This window comes from Mus musculus, chromosome X (genome assembly GCF_000001635.26).
Source record: "Mus musculus strain C57BL/6J chromosome X, GRCm38.p6 C57BL/6J".
NCBI lineage: Eukaryota > Metazoa > Chordata > Mammalia > Rodentia > Muridae > Mus > Mus musculus.
Genome location: NC_000086.7, coordinates 60,218,442 through 60,242,246, shown reverse-complemented (window position 1 = coordinate 60,242,246; position 23,805 = coordinate 60,218,442). Strand labels below are relative to the sequence as shown.

The window sequence follows — 23,805 nt, the reverse complement described above, 5'->3', positions numbered from 1 at the left end:
ACCTTCTGAGAAAATGGCAATAGCAGTGAGAAGCTGCATTGGGACAATTTTGTCCTACTCATACAATAGGAGAAAATTACTGCAGCAAGGGAGGAGGCCTGAACCTTCTGACTTGCATGTTGTTTTTATTATGTTCTCCTTTGCCATGTTTGGTACTCTTCTTTTATGGTCATTCTTACTAATCATAAATATGAAGCAAAACTATGTTTCAAAAGTAATTTATTACATATAATCTGTCTGAACCTACATAACTAACATCTCTTACAAAAATGTATGCTTAATGTATTTGAATGATACTTTGAAATTAGCTGTTACAATCAGGCCCCTCTAAGTTAGTTTAGTATGAATCCCAATTATTAGTCATAGTATAATGATTAGGAAAATATTAATTACCCTTAGAATACATATACCAAGCACTTGCCACAGATGGTCCTGCAAAATCCCGGGTATCGTTGGAAAACTCACATTAGCTTTCCAAGTCAGCTTTTGTGGTCTAGTAATTAGAAATTCAGTTTTGTGATTTCTCAGATCCTTCACCTATGAGTAATTCTGTGACTTTGGCTTTTTATTTTTGACACAAAAAATGTATAGAGCTGGCTACTGCTGAAAACTCCTTTGCTTCAGATTTATTTTATGTTCACATTCATTGACTTAGCTAACGTACCAGGTTGAATCAGTGGCCCAGCCTTTTCTGTTTCCTTTTGTATTTTGACTTTATGAAGTCCAAATTAAGATTTTATTGTATATGTCACCATCCTTTTTAAATGTTTTCTAAAATTACATAAGTGTAAGAATTATCAGCAGCTAAACCCATGTATGATTTGGTCAAATCCTTTTTTCTTCTATTAACCTTATTTTGTTTTTATTTTGTAAAAACGTTTTACATCTCATTTTCTGTTTCAATGTTCTGCATTCAGATCTTGACAGCGTTTGGTAAGCATATGTGCCATTCATTGCCATCCTTTGGATTTATAAGTGGTACTGCTTCTCTGGTGTGCACATGCTAACAGAGTGTTTATAGTCATAAATTAGACTCCCTTTAGAAGTGTGAGTCCTTTCGTGCTTATGTGAGAACTCTCCTTATATTCTAGGACAAAAACATCAAACTCATTAGTGGCATGAGTTATTATTTTGATGAATGGTGCTTCTAGGGGAATAGTATTCTTTTTCTTCCACCTTTATCAAACCAGTGAGCTCACTGTTTGATGCTGTATGGTAATAAATATAGTCACCAGTGTGTATCTATTCATGAAAGTCTAGTGTTGCATCTTAATCTTAGTGACCAGCTATTTTCCCAAGTAATTCATAAAAAGATTGCTGTCAATTTCCTTCAGGATTAAACTTGACTTTTTATTTCTTCAGCAGACTTGTGTATTCATGATACATATAATTGTTAAATGTTTTTCAGATTTATGGAAATTGGACATTTGGAACCATTGTTTTTACAGTCTTAGTATTCACCGTAACTCTGAAGGTTAGATTTTTATTCATTCAAATATATTTTGTTTAACTTTATCGCTTAATCTTTGTATTACTATTTGTCATCCACCCCTTGTCTGAATGCTTACTAAAAAGTGTGTAATGATAAGGGTTTTAGCATTTGTATACTATTTGTCACTTTGTCTAGTACATATTCTATGCTATTTTGTTTTATTATTAAGAAATTCAGACACCACACTTACATTGGAAATCTATTCCTTCTTAATCACTGCCATTGTTTTGTTTTATTATTGAAAAGAAATTTAGTATATTCTGATCATGCTTTCACCTTCCCAAATTTCTCCCAGATCCTCCTTATCCCCTAAGTCCATGTTTTCTCCCTCCCTCCCCTTCTCTCTCTGTCCCTCCCTCCTTCTCTCCTTCTTACACTATGTCCTTCCCTCTCTCCCTGCCTCTCTTCCTTTCTGTCTTCCTCTGTCTTTCTCACTCTGTCCCCCCCCCAAAAAAAAAAGAAAGAAAGAAAAGGAAAGAAACAAATAAACAAACAAAACAAAACCATAACGCAAAGTACTTGGAAACCAGAAGCAGGAATGGGCATGGATTCCCAACTGCTAACCTAAAGGCCATCTGTAATTGACACCTGCCTGCAAATGTCGTTTTTAAGGCATTACACTAAATTATATAAACAGGGTGAGAGCTCACGAATATATATTTATAATAGTTCCATGTTAAGTACTTATATCTGGGGACTGAAGAGATGGCTCAGCATAGCACTTGCAGATGATTGGGATTCTGTTCCTAGCCCGCATATTGCAAGGTTCACAACTGGCTGTAATATCAGCTGCAGGGAGGCCAGCAGCCTCTTTGGGTATCTGCATACATTTGCACATACATATAAAAATTAATAAATTTATATCTGAATTTCTTTTATGTTTAAAACAATAGACAGTCACTGCTTTTGTCCTTTTTGTTGCAGCTTTTACTTCCCAATGAGAAAGGTCCTAAAGCAAGTGATATAAATGTTTATTTGTGTGTGTGTGAATGCTTTGCTTGCATGTGTATCTGAACACCATATGCATAAAATGCCCACTGAGGCCAGAAGAAAATGATGGATCTCCTGGTACTAGAGTTAGAGACATCTCTGAGCTGCTATGTGGGAGATAGGATATAAACCTGGGTCCTTTAGAAGACCAGCCGGTGCTCTTAAACCTCTGTGCCATCTTTCTAGCCACTTTATCACTTTTTATTTTTTTAAAAAAATTGGATCTTTAAGAGGCCCATTGGTCATGCAAACTTTATATGCCCCAGTACAGGGGAACGCCAGGGCCAAGAAGTGGGAGTGGGGGGGGGGGGGGTAGGGGGGTGGGGGGAGGGTATGGGGGACTTTTGGGATAACATTGGAAATGTAAATGAAGAAAATACCTAATAAAAAATATTTTAAAAGAAAAAATTGGATCTTTAAAAAAAATGGAATCTCTATAAGGATCAGTGGGTGACTTTCCAGGACTTTTAGTGATGAAGACCTTGAAATAAATGTCTGTATACAAGACATGGATGCAAAAGAACTTGGTGGTAATGTAATTCTGTAAATTCTATTAATTACTAAAATATAGCAATATGTTAGTTAAGGAAGTATGTAATGATATATGACAGCGATAGACATGATTATCTTTGTAATCCCTGTATTTAGAATTCAAGACCAGTGTGTCTTACATATATGATGTATAAAGATAGTTGCCTCTACTTGTAGTGACTCTCAGCTGTTGGTGCTTTTATAACTTGTATGTACTCCTCTTGCTACTCTTACCCTCTCCTGCTTTTTGGCATACTTGCCTCAAGGAGACACTTTATCTTCTCCTTTATTAGTATATCCCTGGCCACTACTCCCTGAAGACTTGGGACTTTGGCCTCCTAGTTATTACTATTGCTTCACACGTCACCTGTCATTCAACACTGAGAAATCTGTAGCCCTCCACCTACAAATGGGTTGACTTCACTACACTTCCATGCCTTGCTATAGAATTTAGAAACCTCAGGGCAGCACTCAACATTCTTACTTTAGTACTTTAAAAAGACTAGTTTCTGCTCTTTTAGTTACACCCCCTTCTAAAGTAATGGCTAAATATGAATCCTCCCATAGGTATTGTATCTGTATAAATTGTCAGATATCATAATATATTACCTGGCATATTTTTGTGATATATAGATATATGTTTGCATTGTATCTTTTCAGCTCGCCTTGGATACCCGGTTCTGGACATGGATAAATCATTTTGTGATTTGGGGTTCTCTAGCCTTTTATGTTTTTTTCTCATTCTTCTGGGGAGGAATTATTTGGTAAGCAGCTGTACCTGTGTGAGCAATATTAACTTTATATGTAACTTTTAAAGTTTTGATTATATGTGATATATAATATTACTAATCTATAAATGTTAATGGATTAGAGGTTACTTATGCCTTATAATATTGCTAGCTCTAGGTAAAACTTCAAATATGAATTTCTTAGTCCATTTATTCAAAAGACCTGGCTTTGCATAGATAGCCTCTGCCCAAATATTTACATTTGTAGGCATATAGGCAGCTCTTTCAAACACAACAATAAATACCCAGACCTTCCATGTGATTTCCAATAGAAAGGCTCACCTTGTAAAGTTTCTACCTTATAACTTTGACCAAACATATATCAGTGTCCATTTATACCTGTGGTTCACAGCCTGGGGATCATGGCCCCTTTGAAGGTCATATATCAGACATTTACATTATGATTCATAATAAAATAAAATAATAAAATAGCAAATAAAATAATCTTATGATTGGGTGTAATCATAACATGACGAACTATATTAAAGGGCTGCAGCATTAGGAAGGTTGAGAACTACTGGCAGACCCTAATGCCACATAAATGGTATCATTTTCCTTCAGTAGGAAAGGCAGGATCATCATAATTTCAAGGTCATCTTAAGCTACATAGTGAGCTTGATGCCAGCCATACAGAGACCCAGTATCATCCTTCATACCTCCTAAAAGGGGAAAGAGTTTTTCTTTTGAAAAACTATTTAAGGGGGCTGGAGAGATGGCTCAGTGGTTAAGAGCACTGACTCCTCTTTCAGAGGTCCTGAGTTCAAATCCCAGAAACCACATGGTGGCTTACAACCATCTGTGATGAGATTTGACGCCCTCTTCTGGTGTGTCTGAAGACAGCTACAGTGTACTTACATATAACAATAAATAAATCTTTTTTAAAAAGAAAAAAAGCTATTTAAGATAAAGTCCTTAAGAAAATCTACTTTAAGAATATAACACCTAATCTTTTAGAGATGCTATTATACAACTAAACCAAAATGTATTAACTAAATACAATATAAAGTTGTTTGTTTACCCAGAATTCTGTGACTCTGTAATCAACATATGAAAGTTAGACAAATTTTCTCAATAATAAAATATTTCTAGACCCTAAACGGTTTTGAACCCTTCCTACAGACTTTTCCTCATTGATTAAGTCATTTAAAGGAAAAGTTGTTTTGTTTTTTTGAATCTAAGTGCTCCGTCTGAACGTACACCTGCATGCAAGAAGAGGGCATCAGATCCCTTTATAGGCTGTGAGCCACCATGTGGTTGCTGGGAATTAAACTTATGAACTCTGGAAGAGCAGCCAGTTCTCTTAACCACTGAGCCATCTCTCCAGCCCCTAAATAAATGAAAGGATTTTTGTCATACCTATTTGCATTTAGTAGTAATACCTACTGTAAATGAAGTACAATAGCCTTATTTATGGTTTGATTTGAGGGTTTCAATTTTTCTCAATGAACCATAGACTAATAAATACATGAAAAACTAGAAATAAGGAATGCATAAATTTTAAATTGCAGTTTTCTTTAGTGTGATAAAATTGCATGCCACCCATCTCTGTCCTGTTAGAGACATGAAACATCCCTTTGACCCGTGTTTACTTCTATTTGGGATATTCTGGAGAAAATTATTTTAACATGTGTGAGGAAGATTCCTTTTAAATGCAAAAGACAGTTTGAGTTAAATTTCTGTTTTACCTGCCAGGAACTGATTTGATTTTACATTCTGTGTTTTCTTTCCATTCCAGGCCTTTTCTGAAACAACAGAGAATGTATTTTGTGTTTGCTCAAATGCTCTGTTCTGTATCCACATGGTTGGCTATAATCCTTTTAATATTTATCAGCCTTTTCCCTGAGATTCTCCTAATAGTTGTAAAGAATGTTCGAAGAAGAAGTGCCAGGGTAAGGACTAAATTTATGTTGTAGCCTAATATTTGGAAGAGGCTTCACTGTCTACCGTGAACTGAAAATCTTATATAGAGAATTACATTAGTTACAGCATGTTAAACCCCTCCTTGCAGGTTCATCACTTAATTTCCTCTTCTGCATAAAAAGTATAGTAAAAACTTCGTTATCCAATGCAGGTGGTAAGTAGATTCCTTAATAGTGTTCTGTGTCATCTTTAGCAATCCATATGGAGTATCTCATATGCTCCATATGGAATTTTTAAAGGAAAAAAAAGACTTTATTTTGTATTTATCTCAGATTTTTCACACTAGGAATTTCCACACCAACATTTCAACTTTGACCTTAGAAATTTCCCTGTGGACTGTTTGCAGATGTTTTGTCAGTTGATATCCTGATTTGCCTCTTCCAAAGCTGTCCCCTTCCTGTGATTATAGTGCTGCTTAATCTCTGTGCTGCTTCTAGCCCTGTCTCATAGCAGGATAGTTGAACCAAAGAGAACTGCTTGGATGTACCTTTAACATCCTTACTCTTCGGGACACACTTGTAAACATTGATGATAGCTTATAAGTGTGTTTTTATTTTTAACTACTAAATTACTGTGAAGAGAAGTTATCTCCCTCTGTCACATCTGATACCTTTTGAACATTTCTTTTAAAGCTTTTAAAGTGAAAGGGTTAGAATTGCCTGAAAAATGAAACCACTGGCAAATTTTTACCAGCAGATGAATTAAGTAAATCATATTGCTGCCAACAGTCATTCCTCTTGTTAAAATAAAGTCCTACTTCTGTCATACTGATAGCCACTAAATCTTATAACACCTCTAAGGCAGTATTTTAGAGAAATAGTCAAGTAAGTCCTGACTGTCTGATGTGTTTAATTAAATTTATCAACCCATTGAACCACAAAAGTAGTATATCATGGAGATCTTTCTGAATATTGAATTACAGAACCCAGTTGGGTGACATTATATAGAAACAAAGATATGAAATTATTATACTAGAAGTCTTCAACCAAGTTTTAAAGAACTAAAAATACAGCTTTAGTGGTAGCACTTTAAAAACATTCATGATACCTTTAATCCTTAGTAATGAGAAAAAAAAAATCAGTATATAGCTAGGTGAAAAGAATTGCTCCGAGCTACCTGTTTCTATATAGTTTATGGGAAAGAATTGAACATAATTTTAGTATAGATAAGGCTCATTAGTTTACTCTTTAATCCTTTCAGTGGCCTCTAACTCCATCCAACCTTGGTTTTAATTTTAGAATGGGAAGTAGTATTGATGGATCAGTTTTCTTCCAGACTGGCTCAAATGCCAATTTTCATATAGCCCAATAAAAATGTTTAAGTAAGACAAAAGAAAAGAATAAAATTATTCAGAGACTGGGAATATAGTTGAGTTGGTGGAGTCCTTTCCTAGTCTGCAGAAAGCCCTGGATCCCACCCTCAGCATTACCTAAGGTGGATATAGTGGCCCATGCCAGTAATAGCCAACCAAAGGACCCTAGTTCAAGATCATCCTTGCCTATACACAGAGACCCTCCAAGAGGGACGAATGAAAGGAAAGAAATATTTATTTTTCAATACAGAATTTACAAAGGAGGATTTCTTGCATTACTCTTCTATTTTTTTTTATCTGAAAAGTATGCTTGGGGTGCTTCTAAATGTTTCTCTTTATGATAATGGATCGAGCTCAAGTTTGCAAAATGGCTTAGTCAAGGGCCATGCTAAGAAGGCAAGAAATCTCAGAAGTCAAAATCTTAATGTGTATCGTCATAATCTTAGGTCCTCTGTAAAAATGAGACAACAGGTGGAATGTCCAGTGATGTATACACTGAGGGGATGCTGATAGGAAGCTATAGATCCATAGACTCAGAGCATTTTTTCTTCACATAGACAGGCGATAACAGGTTTCACTTGAAAGCATAGAATATTGCCAGTTGGTCAGCAAGAAATTTGTCATGGTTTCTATCCATGACAGGAGAAATTCTAAGGTCTGTGATATAGCTTGGCATGATAATATGCTAGAGCAAGCAGGAAATTTTCCATAACCATTTCCATCCATTCAATCATTCATTCATTACTCCTCTGCTTTTTGAACCAGTAAACGTTTGTTGAACCACCTGCTGATGAACATCTCTCTATATATCCAGTGTCTGAAAGGCCAAATTGTTTTTCAGACTCTGTAGGATTTTGAGAGTTACAAATGAGTCAGAACAGTTGTGGACACTAAACTGCACTATCTGTGTATGTGTGTGTAGGGGGTGCTATATATGAATGCATACAGACCAACAGAAACATGGCGACCATATGTCACATCAGTTTCCATCATGTCCTATTAGGTCATTGATAAACAAGCAGAAGCCAACTTTTTGTTGTTGTTGTTTTCTCAAGACAGTGTTTCTCTGTGTAGCTCTGGCTGTCCTAGAACTCACTCTGTAGACCAGGCTGGCCTCGAACTCAGAAATCCGCCTGCCTCTGCCTCCCAAGTGCTGGGCTTAAAGGCGTGCACCACCACACCTGGCAGAAGCCAACTTTTAAATAAAGGAGGATGCGTGTCTTATTTTCCTTAAGATATGTAAGTCTTTGTGTTTGATGCCCAATAGTCTGACATGGTGAGTGATTTACTATTTTGTTTAGTATTCCTTGTTAATATGGGAATAGACTGACTTTAAAGTAAAACCGAAGATTACTTTATACTGGATCATCATCAGAGCCTAGAAGATTCCGTAATGGGATGAAATGTGTTTCCCTATCTAGAGTAGGAGATGGTCCTGACATCAGTAAGCATATTAGATATTCCCTACATACTCTAAAGCTGCCTGTAACAAGTAGCCTGTCAGTGCTATCAAAAAGTAGAGCTCAGCAGCTATTTTGAAGAGGAGACTTTTTAACAGTAGGTAGTGAACGTGCCTCTTAGGTATTTAAAAAAGAAGCTAACCCATTTATATTTAGTAATTATAAAAGCACTTCATTTTGAGTTCCTTTCAATTAATTTTATATTACCTGAGGATCCATGATGCATTAACTACTACGGTAGGTGGTGATAATTCAGGAATGAATCAAATATGGCCCCACATTGAAGCTAATTTTCTAGCTACATTATAAAGAATGTTCATTCTGAAACCTTCAGTAAACAAATATAAAACATAATACACTCAATTATATGGCTTTTGATAGCATAATAAGATTGGACTAACTTCTTAAAATCTCCTGTAGAAAGACTAATATGGCAGCCTCTAGCAGTGCTAAGATCTGTTATGATGTGTGAATTATAAATAATGCACACAGGAATGGAAAGATGGCTTAGCTCTTAAGACCATATGTTCTTGCAGAGACCTAGGTCCACATGGTCGCTCACAGTCATCTGTAACTATAGTTCTAGGGGATCTGATGACACCTTCTGAATGCATAGCTGCCATGCATGCACATGCAGGCAAAACCCTACACATAAAATAAATCTTTTAGAAAGTATAAAATAGGGGCTGGAGAGATGGCTCAGTGGTTAAGAGCACTGAGTGCACTCCCAAAAGTCCTGAGTTCAAATCCCAGCAACCACATGGTGGCTCACAACCATCTGTAATGCAATCTGATGCCCTCTTCTGGGGTGTCTGGAGTCAGCAACAATATACTTACACATAATAGAATAAATAAATCTTTTTTTAAAAAAGTATAAAATAAATTATGCAGAGTAGGAGTAATTAGAGGATGGATATGTTCTAAATATATTATATTCATGTATAAAATTACCAAAGAATAAATACAGTTTTAATGGGCTGGAGATAAAAATAACCTTTTGTAATATTTTTGTCTCATAAAAATTTAAAAAGCATATTAATGAAAAATCTAAGTAAATGATAAATATTCAATTTCATATTTGAAGTTTAAAAGATCTATCTTTGAAAGTGAGCTTGCAGAAGTCACTTAATACAGGGGTTTCAGTCCACCCATCACCTCTCAGGTTAATTTTCAGCAAGAAGGTTTACTTTTGTACTCCAGCCTCCATCTTAAAGATTGGTAAAGCTTCTTTCTAACTTAATGAAATGACAATGCTGCATAAGAGTGTGGGATGGAACTATCATTGAGCACTGAACAGTGAAGGAGCAAGGTAACACATAAACCAATGTAAGGTTAAGATTGGAAGTATTTCCGCATACTGTATCGAATATAACCCCAAGTGTGCTCAGCCTGGAAATCATTCAAATACCCCTGGATCTTCTAAGCAAGTAGTAAATACTATTGTACATTTGCAGCAGGAAGATTTTCCCACCTGTCCTTAAGTAATGTTTTCTCCTGCCGGGCAGCGGTGGCGCACGCCTTTAATCCCAGCACTTGGGAGGCAGAGGGAGGCAGATTTCTGAGTTCAAGGCCAGCCTGGTCTACAGAGTGAGTTCCAGGACAGCCAGGGCTATACAGAGAAACCTTGTCTCGAAAAAAACAGAAAAAAAAAGTAATGTTTTCTCATGCATTCTACCTCAATCAAAAGGGAGGCTTCACTGCATTCTAGACAGGAGAAGAGTCTTCTAATTAGTAGGAAATAACCCAATAATATCCCTATGCCTAGTGTGCAATGTCTACACAAATATGAAGGAGTAGTCCAATGTGTAGATAAGAAGCTGTTTAAGAGGGAAAGACAGGGAAAGGAAGAATGTAAGCTCTCTGACTGAAGTTCCCAGAGAATGCATTTTGGAAAATATAGCATCATTTTAATAATAAATGGTAATAATCTTGTAATACTTACAGTGTCATAGATGGCCATGGATTCAGAGGGTGGTACTCCTGAAAAATATATTAGTGAAAATAAAATTTTTATGCTATTATAAGAAAAACTCCTAGTGTCCTGGTTGTTGGGACGAGACTTTCTCTGATGCCTCTGTGGCATATTGCCACTTGAGCTGGTCTCAGAACTCTAGAGATGACTGTAAAGGAGCATGGACATTTCACACTGTTTTAGCTCAGCATCTCCTGTCCTCCCTCACCTACCACTAACAGTTGCTAGCTCTGCTTTGTTTTATTGTTTTGAACACTCTTTTCATGTCATGCTTTCAACTGCTTTCTGTATGTTCATATTTCTTTTTTTCTCTTTATAAAGTCTCCAAATACCTAATCTATTAGCCCCTAAAATTTCTACTTCCTATACTACTTTTATCTCTGGTGGCTAAATACACATTTTTGAACACAACAAAATGTGAATATAGTTGCAGACTCAAAGTAGATAGGCTTGCATACTAAACTTAAGTGTGGACACAGTATCATGTTCATCTTGTAGCCCACATAACAGAAGATGGAATCAGATTTTTCTCTCAGAATCTGAAATAGTTCTCTAGTTATATCACTTAGTAACTTGCATGCTGACAACATGTCTCTAACTTCTTCATTTAAAGTAAAATATAAATGGGAAGTGTGGTTATTTCAAAACACAAAAGTGGAAGTATTTGTAGTAAAGGTTCAGTTATTAAGCTCTGTTGGATATGGACATCGCTTGAGCTGCTTTCTTTTTCCTATACCTATTTTCTTTAGTGGAACAAAAAAAGATAGGGCCATTCTTCTGTTTGGGTGAGTGGATGTTTGTTTTTGTTTCTGTTTTTGAGACAGTGAAATTCACAGTGATCATCCTGCCCCAGCCCCCTAAGTGCTAGGACTACAGTGTGTACCACCATAGCTGACTATTTAACATGGCTAATCTTTCTTAGTAGAGTTGTTGAGTTCATCCTGACCCATAGTTAGCCTCCCAACTTCTGTCTTGCATGGGCAATGCCAAAGCCAACTCTGAAAATTATGTCATTATTTCAGACATGGGAAAAGAATTTCTTAGACTTTCTAATTACATTTTTACAACTTTGGATTTTTCGGTTTGAAATTGTATGCTTTACCTATGAAAATTTTAGCCTGCCTTTATAAAGAGGTCTCAGAAAAATAGTGAAACTGAGCAAATTATGTTAGAAAGAATGGAAATGAACCTTCTAATTCAGAGGCAAATGGTAAGATGGTGGCAGGCACCACCAAATGTTTTCTCATTATATTGGGTTTGGCTAGATCTTTGATTTGTAGCTGCCCAAGGAGCAATCAATTCTTTCATAATGTGCCTGTACAGTTGAATAGGAAAATTACTTACTTCAAGTTCTTTAGTGATTTGCAACAGACCTTGAACAAAGCTCTCTGACCAATGATTTTGACAAACATAGTGAATTAGTGATTAGAGATTAACTTTTAAAAAAAAAATAAGAGGTGTATTTTAGAATTATTTGATTTAAGATAGTACATTCCCATCAACAAAATAATTTTAAGTTGATATACAGGAAAACAGCAGCTGGCACATATAATAGACTATTTCTAACTAACTCTACTTGTACTTTAGTGACGTCCTTAAAACTAACATATCATTTCTACTTCCAGTTCTCAAGGCTTCTTTTTAAATGTTTTACATCTGAGAGAATATTTACTTTTTCTTTTCTTTCTTTCTTTTTTCTTTTTTTATGGTTTCTGCATTTCTCTCTTTCCTACTGCAATTTCCCACCTTTTGTGCAATTGTGAACAAGGTAACGAACCGCCTCCCTTCCTCAGGAACATCTGCTATCTTCATGCTTTCTCAAACCTCCAGCAATCACAGTTTCTCTTGGAGTGAATAAGGTGACTTCCTTTCTTAATGTCCCAGCTTGCTTGCCTTCCCACTGCCTGACACCACTTCTGACTCTTCATAAAAAGTTATTTCTCATGATTCATTTTTATATTCTATTAGTACTTAAAGTATTTTATCATTTTCTTTTAATCATGTATTCACCTTCTAAATTGTCTTACTGGAGAGGGAGTAATTTTCAAAAACTTAAACTATAACTTTGTAATTTGAGGTACGCAATATAGTAGCCATGATGTTAGAACTAGCCTGTTCACCAGGGCAAGAGTATTTTGCATAAATGTCTCCGTTTTGACACACCCAGAGCACCAGCACAGCTGTCAGAGGTGTTCACCAAAAGGATGGTAAGGTTCACTAATCAAGCCATATTGACTCATCTTACCATATAACCGACAATGCCATTCCAGAAACCCAAGTTTGCCACATACTGCTAATGTCTTTACTTCTACTACCAAAAAGAAAAAAGTTTGAGTTGGAGACTTTCTTGGTCCTTTAAATGTATTCATTTGAATGTTATGCATTTGCTGTATAGTAAAAGTAATTTGTACTTTGGGGCCAGGAAAGTAGTCTGTAGGAAATGATTTCATTTTTTTCTCCTACATTTTTATCACCAGGTAGGTTAACCTATCTTCAAATGCTTTAAGTATTTTTGCCTCACTATTACAGAGAAATCTGAGCTGTAGAAGGGCATCTGACTCATTATCCGCCAGACCTTCAGTCAGACCTCTTCTTTTACGAACATTCTCAGACGAATCTAATATATTGTAACAGGTACCTAGTGTTAAACAAGTGGGCTGGCTTTTTAAAGAAACAGATTAACAGCATTATAAAGAAAAAATGAAAATCACTCTTTAAATTTTCTCTGCTGTTGGTGTGGTGAACTTTAAACTATTCTTTGTAAAAATATAAAGATGCATTGCTTGGAATATGGGGAAAATTATACCTTAAATTTGCTCAAACCCCTAATAAGCTTTTTGGCATTTTCAGAACTGAAGTTAATACACTATATTTAATTTGTGGAGGAAAATTGCCATGATGATGCCATCATGTAGAAATGCTTGATTCTCATCTAGAAATTAGATAATTTTGACTTATAAGGATCATTTGAAAAATGGGAAATAAATATTCCAAAATTGCATCTGTATACTACCAAGTCAGTTTAGCATTGCATGTTTTTCTGGGAACTATGTGAAAATAATCAAATGTGTTTGTACCTTCATGTGCTGTGTCTGTGTGTTTGTAGGTATATACTTTTAATGTCCTTGTAAATGTCTAATCCCCAAATATATGTTAATGATCCAGTGTTCTCTAATTGTAACATTTTTTTTAATGTCAAGTTTTATTCAAGCTAAATGTTTCAACTCTCAGAGGTAAAAAATCTTTCCTAGCCATTCAGGGGGATGCATGCTTAATGACAAAATGTTTCCTAGTTCATGATTCTAGAACAAATCTATTTTATAACATCGTTTGATTTACTTCAGAAATGTTTTAGAGGAATTAACATATCATGAGAGGGGCCATGGAACTCAGAATGACTCCTTTCATGTGCACTCTGTATTTTCTACTGCAGAGGGCCCTGAGGCTCCAGCTCCTGAAAGGGATTTTACCCATTCAAGGAAATTTGGAGTAATTCATAAGTAATTAACTTATAAGCTTGTCTACTTACAAGCAACTCAGTGCAGTTCATACATGGCTGATTTTTATGTACACGTAAAAACTGATCATGGATACAATTGTGGAACAATTAACTTCGAATCTGTTATTCCACCTTAACCCTGTTTTAATGGATTTGATCTGTTGGTTCTTTCGTCTCCTATTATTCACCACATTCTGTATCTGCAGTGTTATTTTGGAAGCAGACTTCGTGTACTATAGTCAGCATGTGTCACACATTTTAATGACTCACCTGCATATGTTTCTCTGTAGTAATGAGTTGACGTCATAGTAGCCTTCAAAGTCTTTGACACTTGCTTCAGATTGCTTTGTCCTAAGTAAGCCAGGAGATGCATTTCAGCTGTGTGTTTGCATATGCTATTGGATCCCCCTGGATTGCTTTCTTTAGCTTGGTCTGTGTTTGGGGGGCTCTGCTGAGTAGCAGACACTGCTACTGCTTTTGGCCTCTCCAGGGCCTCAACTCCTACATTATCTAGAACTTTAGAAGTTTAAAAAGAAATGTTTCATTTTTAATGTAGTTATTTGTTCCAGGAATTGGTTTTCATGTGGCATTCTTTTCCAAGGAAAATATTTAGCAACTTACCCACTGAGCTTGTTCCTTGGTTGATAAAGTAACAACCTGATTTCTTTCACATTCTCAGTGTAAGTGGCAACCTTATTTTGGTTAAAGTCATTATGACCTGAAAACAGAGAAGCATGAATAGAAATTGAGGGTATTATAATGGATTTATAGTCTAAGTTATGATAAGAAAGATGTCCCAGAATGGGAATAAAATAATATTTTTTAAAGACCTTCCATTACTGTAGTTCAAAATTTTTGAGCTTTGGAACATCAGGATGGCACACCAGGTAAAGGTGCTACTGCCAAACCTAAAAATCTGAGTTCAATCCCTGGGACCCACATGGTGGAAGGAGAGAATGGCGCATAAAGGCTGATCTCTGATCTCCATACCTGCACTTTCATGTGAACACACGCACACGTACATTTTAAATATTTTCAAAACCTTATAAAACTGTAAGGCTTGATTTTAGCATGGAGAATCAAAGGTTCCACCTTCCTTGATACATAGCTTCAACATTTATATTCAAAGATCAGATTATTTATTATACCCTATCCTAATCACAGCATGCAGATATTTACAGGAGAGAGAAAATTCTGCAGATTGATTAGGGGAAATTCTCTGGTGCTTCTTTTAAATACATGATGAATAAGAAAAAGGAGAGTCATTTGAATCATAGTAAATCATTTACCAAAAAGAAAGAAAAATAGCTAGGATAGTATGGGTTCTTTTAGTAAAGGAGTATTTTCACAGAAAATTTCATAACCTGAACATCTCAACATTCCCAAGCCTAGGGGCTGGAACAGTATAGTGTTGGCTTTGCTGGCATAGGGACCTGAATTCAGTTCCCTGCAGCCATAGAAAAAGTCAGGTCCACTGGTGCACTTGTAATCCTAGTGCTGGGAAGGCAGCGGAGTTCTTAGAAGGCAGATGCAAGAGTATTCTTGGAGCTTCCTGGCTAGTCAGCCTAGTTCATTGGCAAGCTCCAGATTCCATTGTGAGATTATCTCAGAAAAACAAGGTGAGGGCCGAGTGTGATGCCACACACATTTAATGTCAGCACATAGGAGGCAAAGGTAGGTGGATCTCGGTGAGCTCAAGGCCAGTAGGGGCTACATAATGAATTCCTGTCTCACAGTAATATAAAAGGTGAATGGCGGGGGCTGGTGAGATGGCTCAGTGGGTAAGAGCACCCGACTGTTCTTCCGAAGGTCCAGAGTTCAAATCCCAGCAACCACATGGTGGCTCACAGCCATCTGTAACAAGATCTGACTCCCTCTTCTGGAGTGTCTGAAGACAGCTACAGTGTACTTACATATAATAAATAAATAAATCTTTAAAAAAAGAGAGAGAGAGAAAACGTGGTAGAAAAGGTGGCACCCCTTTGTCACTCTAAGCTCTAGTGTTTTTTAAAAAAAAAAAAAAAGGTGAATGGCACCTAAGCATGGGATCAGAGGTTAGCCTTTGTCATACATGCTCATGCACACACATTCATGTGTACTCACATGCATACATACATACGTACCCCCAAATAATTCATACACCATTTTACTAGATGCTAGAGATAAAAATTATCATTTTCTGTATGCAAGTAGCTCCTAGCTTAATAGGTAATCCCAGTGGGAAAACCTACTAGGAGAACCCTGGAGCAATCCAAAAGCAAAGAGCAAGCCTGAACTATTCAGCTGACAGACGAAGAAAAGATTAGAAATCTGGTATTGTCTCTCTTTTCCCTCCTGCATGTGAATAAAACTTGGCACTTTTGTTAAAACAGTTGTGTTACTCTCATAACAAAATTTACTACTTGGTTTATTCTTGAAAATGTTAAACAGATGGTTATGTATTGTTGCCAAAATAAATTTTGTAACTCTCTATATTTTAACCTTTTCAGAATCCGAATCTTGAACTGCCTATGTTATTGTCCTACAAGCATATTGACCGTGGTTGCAGCTAAAGAGAGAAAGCATGAAGGAACAACTACAAAAGATATTAACTCAGGATACTCAATATGAAACAAAGACCACTCTCATGTGTAGGGTTCACAATAAATGTTCATTAAAGTACCAAATAACTCTCTTAACCATTTACAGTTATTGTAAGTAGCCATTATGGCCCAAGTGAGAATTAGATGAAAGTTTAAAGTAAGCATACTTAGCATTCTGGATTTAGATAGACTAATGTAACTACAAAATGGGTGCTCTTTTAACCCGCTGACTTTGTGAATGGATTTCAATAATAGTATAAAGTAGAAGGCATGCAATGGGGATGAGCAGGTTTGGCTAACCAGTGTTTCCTTCCGCCTGGCAGAAGTCGTAGACTGCTTGTCTCACCTCTCTCATTCCTGCTCAATGATTATCTTTTTTCCCACACACAAAAGGAATACTTGAAAATACAAGACTAAATGATATTACTGCATCAGACAAAATACATCATCATCTTTTCAGTCATAGGCTAATTGTCTTGGTCTAATATCCTTTCCAAAAAGTACCTTGCATACTTGTGTGATACTGTTAATTCTGGGTATTATTGTAGAAACAAGGGTGGAAAGGTTATTTGGTGTGTTTTCTTCTGAATTACACACCACTTATGTATTTAAGACTACTAAACTTGAAAATACAATATTTCAGTCTCTTGGTAGTAGCCCCTCAAAACAGTTAAGTAGAAAGATTTCCATCCAATGTTAGTTTTGCTGGGTAACGTGGTAAGGTGTGTTAAATATTTACATAAAAATGAATGCCATTCTTAACACTGGCATTTTATAATTCTATGTGGCAAAGATGGGAAGAATAGCCTATTTTCAACTACTAACGGTTTTTATTTGAAAGAGAGTGTTTTTGTGCATATTTACAGCACTTTTTTTTTAAAAAAAGTTACCAATTTGGAAAGAGGAGATCTATTCCAAAGCCCTGTAGAGCCACAACTCTTTGGACATGAATGTTGGTTCCTATAGCTAAGTGGGCCAAGGAAATGGTCTATTTCTAAATTATGTGATGGACCTTGGTAAGATCCTCAAACTGCTGGACCAGAAAGAGGTTTTAGCCCCTAATACGTTCTCTTAAAACATGAAAGAAGTATGAAATGTCTTTACTTGAAAGAAGGACCACGTTTGACAGATAGGCTAAAATGATATTTAGAAAATATTTTTCTATCAGTTTCCATTTTTTTGTCTGACATGCCTGTACTATTTAATGTTTATATTGTACTTTGATTTAAGAACATACTAGACTCATTGTCTTCCAGTATATTTATATGTCCATATGGCACATTTTGATTCTTCCATGTATTTGTGTGGATGTTTATTTGGGTGTATTTTTTCTTAAATTCTAAAAAGGCCATAATTTCAGTTATCAGAAATTATTCCATAATTACTTAATTTAATTTGTTCTCATCTATCAGTATTACTTTTGAGTATTTTGTTAGGTGTCAATCACAGCTTAAGTGTGTGCTCTTGTAGCCTGTATTTGAGGAAATCTGCTGAAAGCAAAGTCTTTCTATTCTTTGCCTATTCCAAAGAGCTAAAACATCTAACCCAGGAAAGCTTTGCTGCTTTGTTATTGTTGTCATTGTTGTTGCTGCTGTATTATTATTTTACATCAGAACTGTAAGGACTGTGAATAAATATAAGAGCCAAGTAGAGAGGCTTAGTTAATGCAGAATGATTGAGGAGATGATAAAATCAAAATATTTAAGGTAGTAGAAATAAAACTGATTATGTATGACTTGTTGCAGCAGAAAGAAATCTAGATGAACAAATGAGAATTTAGAGTCATGCCTCAGTTAACCATTACATTGTACACTGCACTTCAAATCAGAGGAACCTGGGTTTGCTTTTTGAAAAATTTTTATTAGTGATCTAAAACATGGCTAGCATGGGCTTAGCAGATGAAGTTATTTGAAATGAGCCATCCGATATTCCTAGCACTATATTTTAACTATTCTTATTTCAGAAGAGGGCAAGAAATCTAACAGTAGGTCCATATTGCCATAATTTTAATAATAATTTTTGAGCTATCAAAATGTCTATGTAATTTTCCAAATTGTTGTCTATTGTTTGAAGGTGTTGCCTATTAAACAAAAAATATCCATTCCATATCTACTACATATACACCAGCAACAGTATAAATGTAAGCCTAAATTTGCAAAAGTCATAATTTAGTGATGGAATTTTTTAATAACATGCAGTATATAAATGTGCAGATTTTATGCAAGTGTTGATAAAAATCATTTTTCAGCTTGTAAAATGGGACTGCAATATTACATTTTTCACTTAAGCAGTTTTTTACATCTACTTTGTTGCTTTCTAAAATGACATGAATGCCATCTTTTATGAATGCAACTTGCCTTTTTCGTTACAGAAACTTTCATTTGATGTAATCAATAAACTTTGGTATGATACAATGGGTATTCGAGTGTCTTGTTTTTAAAGGTATCAATTTGATGTCAAAATGTTATGGATACATTTTAGTGATGCGAAGTTTCTGATTTCCTGTTTGCATCTACATATATTTCACAAAAGGTTGCTCCAACATCTCCATGAGGTAAACTGATGTTTTATGGCAATACTTAATTTGCGGTGGGTAAGCTAATTGACCATATCTGAAAACTGTATAAAGATTCAGCCAGGATGTAGCTATCATGCAGTGTGTATTAAGTATGCATAAGGTCGGAGTTGGGGATTTAGCTCAGTGGTAGAGCGCTTGCCTAGCAAGCGCAAGGCCCTGGGTTCGGTCCTCAGCTCTGGAAAAAAAAAAAAAAAGACAAAATAACAAAAAGACCAAGGTAACTGGAAAAAAAAAAGTATGCATAAGGTCTCAGGTTTGATCCCTAGCACAAAAAAAAAAAATATGGAGCCCCAGCTTGATAAATTCATATTAAATGTCCACAGCCTGCTGCCTACATACTGGAGTCTGATGTAAGTTCCATGAGACCTGCATTTTCAACACTTTGAAACGAATTGATTCTTTTTTGTTTTGTTTTGTTCCAAAATGGTTTCTCTGTATGGCCTTGGCTATCCTAGAACTCACTCTGTAAACCATGTCGGCTTCAAACTCAGATCCACCTGCCTCTGCCTCCTGAGCACTGGGATTAAAAGTGTGTGCCACCAACACCTTGCTGAAACCATTACATTCTTTTTTTATTAGATATTTTCTTTATTTACATTTCAAATGTTATCCCCTTTCCCAGTTTTCTACCCCCCTCCCAGAAACCCCCTATTCCATCCTTTCTCCCCCTGCTTCTATGAGGGTTTCCTCCACCCACCCTCCCCTGCCTTCTCCCCTGGCATTCCCCTACACTGGGGCATGGAGCCTTCACAGGACCAAGGGCCTCTCCTCCCATTGATGTCTGACAAGGCCATCCTCTGCTACATAAAAGGCTGGAGCCGTAGGTCCCTCCATGTGTATGCTATGGTTGGTGGTTTAGCCAGAAATGAAGTTTTACTGTTCCTTGAAAGGTAGTCTAAAGATGATCATGTTCACATCTCCCACGTGCCTCCATTTTGTTCAGGCTCCATCCAGGCCTTGAGAAAGAGCGCTTTCTGGAACAGTGCTTAGCTGTCAGTAAACCAGTCGTTTCACCTAACTCTGACTTTTGCACTTAACACTTAAGTCACTTCATTCTGGTAACTTTTCAATTCAGTTAGCATCCTGCTTATTTTATATTTCCTTTTTGTTGTGGGAAATGTGCTATATTCAGGTTCAAGAGCTGAGTTAAAGTTTCAAATACTATTATGCAGTGTGGTGGAAGTCGAATTAGTTAAGCGATCTGATTTATAAAATGTCACTTGCTTCTCAGGTGGAAGCCTATTTTTCTTTTAAAGGCTTGCTTATTGTTCTGACACTAGTTACTAAACACTTGTCATTTATCAACATTGCACATATATGTAATATACATGCCTTCTAACTCACTGAAACCAGGCATTCAGAATTCCTTTCCTTGCCCTATCCAACCTTATGAGTCACTCTGTGTCCCTGCTTTGTCTGCCTCTGATTGACCAATACTGCTGTGAGGTCTGAGTGCTTTGACTTCTTCCACAAGAAACATGCAGAGGTTAGAGGCTGAGGTTATCACTATGGTTAGTCACTGAATGCATCTATGGGTGAAGTGCTGCATGCATACTAATGAAGCCAGAAGGCCAGAGTTCTAGGAATAGTTATCAGAAAAAAGGGGGGTGGCATTAGTTTGCTGCTCTTTTATTTACATTTTCCCCTGCATTTGGATGGGCAAGAAACCAGAGCTCAGTACCTAGTTGACTCATCCTTGGTTCTATAGAAACATTCTCCCCCACCTGGGGCCCTGTATATCTATTGGAGATGGACTCATCAAGATCCCTCTCTCCAGTGTTGGGCATTTTGGCTAAGGTCACCCCCATTGAGTCCTGAGAGTCTCTTACCTCCCAGGTCTCTGGGACTCTCTAGAGGTTCACCCCCAGAGGTTACATATTTCCATTCATTCTCCTGGCCCTCTGGGCTTCTCTCCTGTCCCACCCTCCATACCTGATCCTGTTCCTCCTTTCTCTCCTCCCTCTCCCCTCTCCCACCCAGATCCTTCCCTCTGTCTCCTGTGATTATTTGTTCTAAGTAGGATTGGAGCATCTTCCCTGCGGGTCTTCCTGCTTGCTAAACTTCTTAAGGTCTGTGGGTTGTATCCTAGGTATTCTGTACCTTTTGGCTACTATCCACTTACCAGTGAGCACATACCATGCTTGTCTTTTGGGTCTGGGTTACCTCACTCAGGGTGATATTTTCTGGTGCCATCTATTTGCCTGCAAAGTTCATGATGAATAGCTAAATAGTATTTCCTTGTGTAAATGAACCACATTTTCTATATCCATTCTTTGGTTGAAGGATAATTGGGTTCTTTCCAGCTTCTGGTTATTATAAATAAAGCTGCTATGAACATAATGGAGCATGTGTGCTTGTTATATGTTGGAGCATCTTTTGGGGATATGCCCAGGAGTTTTATAGCTGGGTCCAATTTTTTGAGGAACTTCCAGACTGATTTCCAGAGTGGTTGTACAAGCTTGCAATCTCACCAACAATGGAGGAGTGTTCATCTTTCTCCACATCCTCGCCAACACATGCTGTCACTGAGTTTTTAATCTTAACCATTCTGACTGGTATGAGGTGGAATCTCAGAGTTGTTTTGATTTGCATCTCCCTGTTGACTAAGGATGTTGAAGATTTCTTTAAGAGCTTCTTGGCCATTTGAGATTCCTCTGTTGTGAATTTTCTGTTTAGCTCTGCACCTCATTTTTTAGTTGGGTTATTTGGGTTGTTGGAGGGTAGAGTTGTTGGATGTAGGATTAGTGAAGATCTTTCATTAATCTGTAGGTTCCAAATGTGTCCTATTGACAGTGTCCTTTGCCTTACAGAAACTTTTCAATTTCATGAGGTCCCATTTGTCAATTGTTGATTTTAGAGCCTGAGCCATTGGAGTTCTGCTTAGGAAATTTTCCCATGTCAATGAGTTCAAGGCTCTTTCCCACTTTCTCTTCTATTAGATTCAGTGGATCTAGTTTGATGTTGAGGTCCTTGATCCACATGAACTTGAGCTTTGTGCAAGGTGATAAATATGAAAAATTTCTGACCCAGAATTGTTTCTGTCTTAAAAAAAAAAAAAAAAAACCTGCAGGGTTAAAAGTGGAGAAGAGACTGAAGGAAAGATGGTCCAGTGACTGGCTCAACTTGGGATCCATCTCATGGGGGGACACCAAGGCCTGACACTTATTACTGATGCTATGATGTGCTTGTGGACAGGAGCCTAGCATAACTGTCCTCTGAGAGGCCCTACTTAAGCAGCTGACTGAGACAGAGGGGATACTTGCACCCAACCATTGGACTGAACTCTGGGACCCCTATGGTTGAATTAGGGGAAGGATTGGAGAAACTGAAAGGGAGGACAACCCCCATAGGAAGAGCAGTCTTAACTAACCCAGACCCCTGGTAGCTCCCAGAGACTAAGCCACCAACCAGGCGGCATAGAAGGCCTGATCTGAAGCCCCAGCACATATATAGCAGAGGACTGCCTAGTCTGGCCTCAGTGGGAAAAGATGCACCTAATCTTGAGAAACTTGAGGTCCCAGGGAAGGGAGATGCCTGCGGGGAGAGGGGTAGTACCCTCTCTGAGACAAGGGGAAAGAGAAATGGGATGAGTTAACTGTGGGAGAAGTGACTGGGGCAGGGGCCAATAGCTGGAATGCAAATAAAATTTATAAAAGAAACGTTCTATGGGTTAAGCAAGATCTGATCGGAGGGGTCTTAGGAGCAAGTACTGGAAGCAAGTTGGTGACCGAAGTGAACAGTGTACCTCAGAGTGGGCCAGAGTCCTGCTGTCAGTAAGTCTTTGGCCCTTTGGGTAAGGGAGAACAAAACATACATTGCTAAATTATCTGCTGCTGCCTTGATTTCTTCATGAACTGCCAAGAACATGCTTTCTATTAGCAAAGCCACCAAATATCCAGCTAGAGTTTGTACACCTAACTAGGACACTGTATTCTCATACCATCCCCTAATGACATCCTAAATTAACAAACCACCAGAATATTAACCATGATAAAACACCAAATGCCCAAACCAGAGTTTTCATGTATAATAATGCATATTTATTATCAAGATTCTCCAGTATTATCAAGATTCTGAAATACCAAGACAAACTCCCAGATAAGGAAACCAACCATGAAGTGTGTGGTCTTACTTGAATCTTACTACAACTTGAATAAGTACAGTATATAGGTTCTTTTACTATAAAATATATAGGTAGCCTCATGTAGCCTGGACTGGCCCTTATGTAGCCCAGACTGGCATCAAACTTTTATTTTTACATATGATTGTGTAAATATCTATGAACCATGATGCATGTGTGGAAGTGGGACGACAGCATGTGGAAATCAATTCTGTCTTGTGAATTCTTGAACTCAGATTGTCAGGCTTGGTAGCTAGCACCTTTACCTACTGAGGACCTTGAACTTCTAATCCTTCTGCATTCAACTTCTCAGTATGGAGATTACAGGTATTCACCACCATGCCTGGTTTTTAAGTGTTGCTAGAGATAGAACTTGGAGCTTTGTGTGTGTTTGACAATACTCTGCCAACTGAGCTCTACCTCCAGCCCCACATCAATGTTAATTTTCTAATATTTGGAGTTAGCCTGTTTTATTTTGGGGAATCTAGGTGAATAGCATGTGGGATTCTTTTGCTCTATTTTTACAACAAATCTGGGATTATTTAAATATATTAAACAAAA

The 23,805-nt window shown here is 37.1% G+C and overlaps 1 protein-coding gene across 12 annotated transcripts in view; it reads left to right on the top strand.

Annotated features, from left to right (window-relative positions):
• Positions 1-18,964, top strand: part of Atp11c (ATPase, class VI, type 11C) — a 181,571-nt gene extending 162,607 nt beyond the window's left edge. For 5 of the 12 annotated variants that reach the window (XM_006528091.4, XM_006528090.4, XM_011247616.2 and 2 more), the window contains 5 exons: positions 1,409-1,474; positions 3,674-3,777; positions 5,537-5,690; positions 12,995-13,099; positions 16,454-18,964. In XM_006528091.4, coding sequence (XP_006528154.1) covers positions 1,409-1,474; positions 3,674-3,777; positions 5,537-5,690; positions 12,995-13,096 — 426 coding nt within the window. In that variant the 3' untranslated portion in view covers positions 13,097-13,099; positions 16,454-18,964. Of the gene's footprint in view, positions 1-1,408; positions 1,475-3,673; positions 3,778-5,536; positions 5,691-5,809; positions 5,876-12,233; positions 13,100-16,453 lie in introns of those variants that run through there. The other 7 variants (XR_001782750.1, XM_006528095.3, NM_001359002.1 and 4 more) reach the window with 7 other exon arrangements.
• Positions 18,965-23,805: the final 4,841 nt, after the last annotated feature.